At 38.9% G+C, this 6,374-nt stretch overlaps 1 protein-coding gene across 3 annotated transcripts in view; it reads left to right on the top strand.

The window, feature by feature from the left end:
* The first annotated feature begins 371 nt into the window (after positions 1-371).
* The window catches only part of MMADHC (metabolism of cobalamin associated D), a 41,751-nt gene continuing 35,748 nt past the window's right edge, over positions 372-6,374 (top strand). Inside the window, exons 1-2 of one of the 3 annotated variants that reach the window (XM_047721684.1) lie at positions 372-465; positions 995-1,054. In XM_047721684.1, coding sequence (XP_047577640.1) covers positions 1,046-1,054 — 9 coding nt within the window. In that variant the 5' untranslated portion in view covers positions 372-465; positions 995-1,045. Of the gene's footprint in view, positions 532-873; positions 1,055-6,374 lie in introns of all 3 variants that reach the window. The other 2 variants (XM_047721685.1, XM_047721686.1) reach the window with 2 other exon arrangements.

Below are 6,374 nucleotides of genomic sequence, written 5' to 3'. Positions count from 1 at the left end.
TTAAAGGCCTGGGACATAAACAGAAAAACCTAAGTGTCCTATGCTCGAAAACAGTGATTCGTGAAAAACTAGTAACTATGATATAATGAAGTTAAGACTGTATCTCTTGGCGGCAGTAAGAAAGCCTTGGGGTGGAGGAATCTAGCAATGGACCAATGAGTTAATGAAGGAAACAGAACGAGCCCTCAACCCAGATCAGGAGCCATCCTACTTCCACGTCACCCCACCTCACCTTTTCTCCTCCTACATGTTTGCCCGCGGCTATCCAATAGAAGGTAGGCTCTATGGTCCTATTGTGCGCGTGCGCACATAAATTCGACGATCCTTCCCATCGATGCTTTCGGGAGCAACTTCTTCAGCCTGGTCACTGCCGGCGTCTACGCAACCCCTTGCTGCCGTCGCCGCCGCCATTTTGACGGCGCAAAGAGGGGGGATCTGGGACTGCTGGAGGCGGCGGCGGGACTGGTACGGATGGTTTCCGCCCGCTTTAGCCCCTCCAGATTCGCCGTCTTCTTGGTGCCACCGCATTCGGTATTGCCCCTATTCCGACAGGGTCCCTATCGGTCTCCCTAGTCCTGTCACTCCGTCTGCAGTCTGTTTTCGCTTCCTCACCGTCAGCTCCGTTCGAACCCTTTTTTGGAGCTGTGGTCAGACCCCCCTGATCTGTGTTAAAATGCCCGCTTCGACCCTCGGAACTCTGTCTAGGCCTCGGCTCCTCGGTCCCCGCCCTCATCTGGTCCGAGTTGCTTGCGGGAGCGGGGGCTGAGGGGTGGGGGCACAAACCGGGAGGGCTGGGTACTGCACGGCCTCCTCGGGGCAGGGATCTGTGCCCTGTAGGGACTGGAGGCCAATTCTGGCCTTCTTGGATTTTAGGGGGAGCTTGGACTTTGGTCGTGGTGGAGCAACACATGGTAGAAGATAGTGGACGTTACCCGAGTTGTGTGTTATTGCAGCTTAATCGCACACTGGCCTGTTTTGTTTTGTACGTTCTCAGGAGTAACTTTACGAAAGGGAAGATAATTTGCGTCTGCCGTCCCCGCTGGAAATGGCCACTGTGAGTAGTCTCTTAAGCAGTTATAGTGGTTTGGGAACTTGTTAGAAAATGGAGGGACGGGTTTAATTATGATAACATTGGAGGCATGTTCCTTGAACTTAGACGTAGTTGTAGGAAAAATGTCAAGGGAAGCAAGGGGTGTGAAATTATGTTGGTTTGCTTCGAAGGTAGTTTTGAACACAAAGGTTTGCTACAACACTCGTGTACTTGTTTCTACAAATTCATTTTGGAAATAAATTCAGTGCCAACATCCTTTCCATATTTTTAAAAGACCTTTTGAGTAAATATTTAGAATCTATTTTTTTTAAGATTTTATTTATTTATTTGACAGAGAGATCACAAGTAGGCCGAGAGGCAGGTAGAGAGAGAGGGGGAAGCAGGCTCCCCACTGAGCCAAGAGCCTGATGTGGGGCTCAATCCTAGGACCCTGGGATCATGACCTGAGCGGAAGGCAGAGGCTTTAACCCACTGAGCCACCCAGGCGCTCCTAGAATCTATTTTTAAACTATTTTTTCTTTTGTTAGCTAAACTGAAGGTTTTGTAACAGCTTCAGTCAAGCGAGTAACCTTCCAAATCGTACAAAATGAGAGCAAGAGATATGATTCACATAGACCAGAAATATTGATTTTAAGTCTGTAGTTTAGACTCATCCTACTGTAAGGACTTCATATAGTAGGGGACAGTAGAAGTACATGAAATAGCGACAATAAAAGTGCAAAGTAATTATTATTATTATTTTTAAAGATTTTATTTATTTATTTGACAGAGATCACAAGTAGGTAGAGAGGCAGGCAGAGAGAGAGAGGAAGGGAAGCAGGCTCCCTGCTGAGCAGAGAGCCCCGATGTGGGGCTGGATCCCAGGACCCTGGGATCATGACCTGAGCCGAAGGCAGAGGCTTTAACCCACTGAGCCACCCAGGTGCCCCAAGTAATTATTTCTTAAAAGCTACACAAAAGTACATCCAGATTCAAAGCTTTGTGAAGAGGAGAAACAAGGGGTTTGGGATCACTTAATCAGAGAACATTTAATCTGAGTCTTGAAAGATGGTAGGATTTAGATAATGGAAGACTTGAATGGAAGAATCTGACGTATTCAGAGACATCTTTCAAAAATCAAGAAGTCATTTCTGCATTCTGCAATGTCAGATATATGAAAGAGATTAGAGGGAAATAAGGTTGTATTGTGGAGTTGGAATTGAGTAATAGCTTGAATGTCACACTCAGTATTTAGATTTGATTCTTTAAATTGTGATCTTTTAATCAAAGCTGTGTTAGGATTAATATGGCAACAATTAGTCAGGATAATATTCGTGTAATTGAACATGATATGTTAAGAGTCTAATGACGTGACTGTAGGGTCAAGTCATAAAAGTAGACCACTAGTTTTGGACCCCATTTTAACATGAATTTTTACTTAGAACCCCAGAAAGGGAATGTTGTAATAGAAGCATGGGTACTCTCAAAGTAACTAGAATAGAATACTAATGTTCAACCTGGCTTTATTTTTATTTAAATGAATTAGATCAGCAGGGTGAGTATTTTGAAAGATGCTTTCGTAAATCTTTTATTGTTAGAAGTTCATATAAAATAAATCTTAATATTCAAATATACTTTAAAAATTTGTGTTTTTATGCATTGTAAATACTGAATGTCAGTTAGGAAATATGCAAATATGTGTGTCTTCACCTATTTAATTAGCATACATAGCAAGAGTCATGAATGTCCATGCTTCAGAAGCTGGACAGGTAAATCAAGATGCCTCAGTGGGAACTTTGACAAACTGAAATTCTCATTTCTGATATAACAGGAGCAGCCTTTCCTTAGCTACAGTGATTTATTGCTAACGAATGCCATTTGGGAATATGAATCTAGTGCTGCCAGCTCTTCTGAGATTTCAAGAGCAGCCAAAAATCTGGACTTTTTGTGTGAAATCTGTAATTTCTCAATGTTTAGACCCAATTCAGATTTTTTTTAATAATAGTGTGGACTACACAAAAATGTCTGTAGCTGGATATGAATGAATTTCCTTGATGGATATAGATGAATTTCCTAGATAACTAGTTCTAAGTCTTTGGTATAGACCCTGTATTCTACTCACATGACCAAAAGCAGGACTTAATCCTAAAATAGTGTCTAAAAGACAGTTTCTCTATTTACACTAATAAAGATTTTAAAATTATATTTGATAACCTGTCATCTTCCCAAGTCTAGAATCCTAGGTTTGAAGTAGTCATAAATAAAATCATACTTACCCTCATACTAAAATAAACTGGCTATACTAATTTTTGAATTATTTATTGGCTGCTATATTTAGTTATATTTACCAGCTGACCCAATGTCATAAAATCTGCCAAGTAACAAATTTGAGGATCCTGTAGGTTAAAAGGGAAACTTGGAACACATTAACACTGTCATCAGCTATTCCTTTCAGTGGACAAATTAGATACTGGCTTATTTTGCCATTAAAATGAAATATAAATAAAGTAACTTGAAACTCGGAGATTAGGTTTTCTTAGATTGGCAACAAAACTCACATTTTATTATAACTTTTGTTAAACCATCAAGGGAAAAATCTAAAGTAGAATCTAGTGGCCTTGGCATTCACAGACTAAAATAATTCTTAATAATATTGGGAAGTTGTTAAAATAATTTGGATAATACTTCTTTTCCTTTTTGCTTGTGAAGCAATTTATTATCAAAATATTTTGATAATCATACTTTAATTTTAATGGTATATGAAAGTATTTTGTGAAAATTAGTAAAACAGAGCATGTAAAGCACTTAGCACAGAATCTAACCCACAGTAACTAACATCTGTTGAGTATTTGTTATTTAATATTGCCCCTTTCAGATAATCTCCTATTGAGCCTGTTACTATTTTGAGGCCTTGCCCAAAATACTTTTGGAGTTTAAAATTTTATATTGCCTTTAGATCCTGAGCCATATTCTGTTAAATGTAAATGTCTTCATTTGTAAACGTAAATTTAAATTATAGAAACACCCAAAAGTCCTAAAGTTTGTCTAGTAGGTTAAAATGTAATAATTATCACATTGTTACATGTTACGCATGTTGGGTCCTGACCCAAGGAAGGATGCTTAAATTTTCGGGTGGCCATTTTCTGGAAACAGACCTTGTACTTCAGAGATACGTAAAGAGGGTTCTGTTTATCCAGGTCTTGAAGATAGAGTTGAAATTTGCTAGACCTAGAAGGAGAGGGAAAAGGACATTTTAGTGGAAGAAATCTTATGGCAGTATAAAAGAAGGCAGAGAAATGTGGGAAATGTTGCAGGTATTTTTATGTGACTAAAAAATTGAAAAGGAAAAGGTGGTAAAGTTAGTAAGAAATGCCAGAGAGATAGAAAAACAAGTTAGAATGTTTTCTCTTATGATAAAAGTCAGAGCACATGGGTTGGAATTCAGACTGCTTTGTGAAAGGGAAAAAGAATGATGCTAAAGTATCAAATGGCTAGACTATTTCAACATCCTGGGACCTAATTTTCATACCACACCAATCCCCATTCTCTAATCCCACTCCAGTCCATCCTGCCCTAAGTGGTACATTCCTAAAAACATTGTCCCCCTCTATTTTTCCCTTCCTCCAAATTAAAATTCTGATTTGTTGTCTTGTAACAAGCCTTTTACTGTGTCAGATGTAAAGCCTTTTATAATTGCCCACAATTTAACTTTTAAGCCTGTTTTTTACTGCACTCCTCTAACCTCACTGAATTTATCACCTTTTAAATATACCTTTTATGACTATACATTTGTTCCAGAAAGTCAGTCACTGAAATGCCCCATTCCTCTGCAAATTTCTGCTATTTCTTCAAAACCTTGGGGCGCCTGGGTGGCTCAGTGGTTTAAGCCTCTGCCTTCGGCTCAGGTCATGATCCCAGGGTCCTGGGATCAAGCCCCGAATCGGGCTCTCTGCTCAGCAGGGAGCCTGCTTCCTCCTCTCTCTCTGCCTGCCTCTCTGCCTACTTCTGATTTCTCTCTGTCAAATAAATAAATAAAATCTTTAAAAAAAAAAAAAACAAAAACCTAGTATAGTCTCTATGAAACTTTTTGTTCCTCTCTCAAGGATCTCTTAATTGTTTAAATCCTTTAGTAGCATTTCACAGATAATACGGTATTTGTTCTTACATATTTTCTACTGAATTAAGAGTTGGCATTTTTGTTTTTTAATGTAAAGGAGCAGATAAGTTAATATTTTAGGCTTTCTGTATCATATAGTCTCTGTACAATTACTTAACTCTGCCTTACTTAACTATGGCATGAAAGCAGCCACAGTACATAAATAAATAGGTATGGCAATGTTAGAATAAAACTTTATTTACTAAAATAGCAGGGTGTATTCAGCTATACTTTGCCAACCCCTGCATTCTGATGCGGGGCAGTCAGTTAAGCATCAGACTCTTGGTTACCACTCAGGTCATGATCTCAGGGTCTTGAGATCAAGCCCTGCATCCAGCTATGTGTGGGGAGTCTGCTGGAGATTCATTCTTTCCCTCCGCACCTCCCCCTGTGTGTTCCTGTGTGTGTGTGTGTGTGTTTGTATGTGCCCATGTTCTCTCTCAAATAAATAAAAATATCTTTAAAAAATAATAAAAGAATGAATTCTATCTGACCCAAGTATTTTGCTAGATGTTTATGCGTGAAGGACATTTACACAGTCACCTGTTGTAACTGACCTCAGAGTCCAGGAGATGAACAAAGGAGCAAAAAATTTAGCACAAATCTGGGTACTAAAGGTGTTGAAGTTTCCTTAATAATAGAAAAATTGGGGGCACCTGGGTGGCTCAGTGGGTTAAAGCCTCTGCCTTCGGCTCAGGTCATGATCTCAGGGTCCTGGGATCGAGCCCCACATCCGGTTTTCTGCTCAATGGGGAGCCTGCTTCCTCTCTCTCTCTCTGTCTTTGCCTGCCTCTCTGCTTACTTGTGATCTCTCTCTGTCAAATAAATAAATAAAATCTTAAAAAAAAAAATAAAAAATAAAAAAATAATGGAAAAATTTATTTATACTACCTTTTTAGTGTTATTCTAAATAGGGCAACTTTTAGAGGTTCCTGTTCTCTCTTCTGTGGCACTCTTGATTTTAGCCTTTATTGGAAAGGCCATATACTTTTACACAAAGTAAATTATTATTTGTTTTGTTTTGTTTTTAAAATTATATACATAATGCTTGTTGTATGGTAGTTGCTTAATAATAGAGTAAGATTTGTTTTGAAAGATACATTGCAGAGTGAGGATTTGCCAGAGATTGTCTATGTAAGTATAACACTTATATCCAGAACAAATAATGTTAATTTTTGTGTTATTCTT

Source organism: Lutra lutra, chromosome 3 (genome assembly GCF_902655055.1).
Source record: "Lutra lutra chromosome 3, mLutLut1.2, whole genome shotgun sequence".
NCBI lineage: Eukaryota > Metazoa > Chordata > Mammalia > Carnivora > Mustelidae > Lutra > Lutra lutra.
Note: the sequence above shows the minus strand (reverse complement) of the source record. Positions and strands in the feature narration are given on the sequence as shown.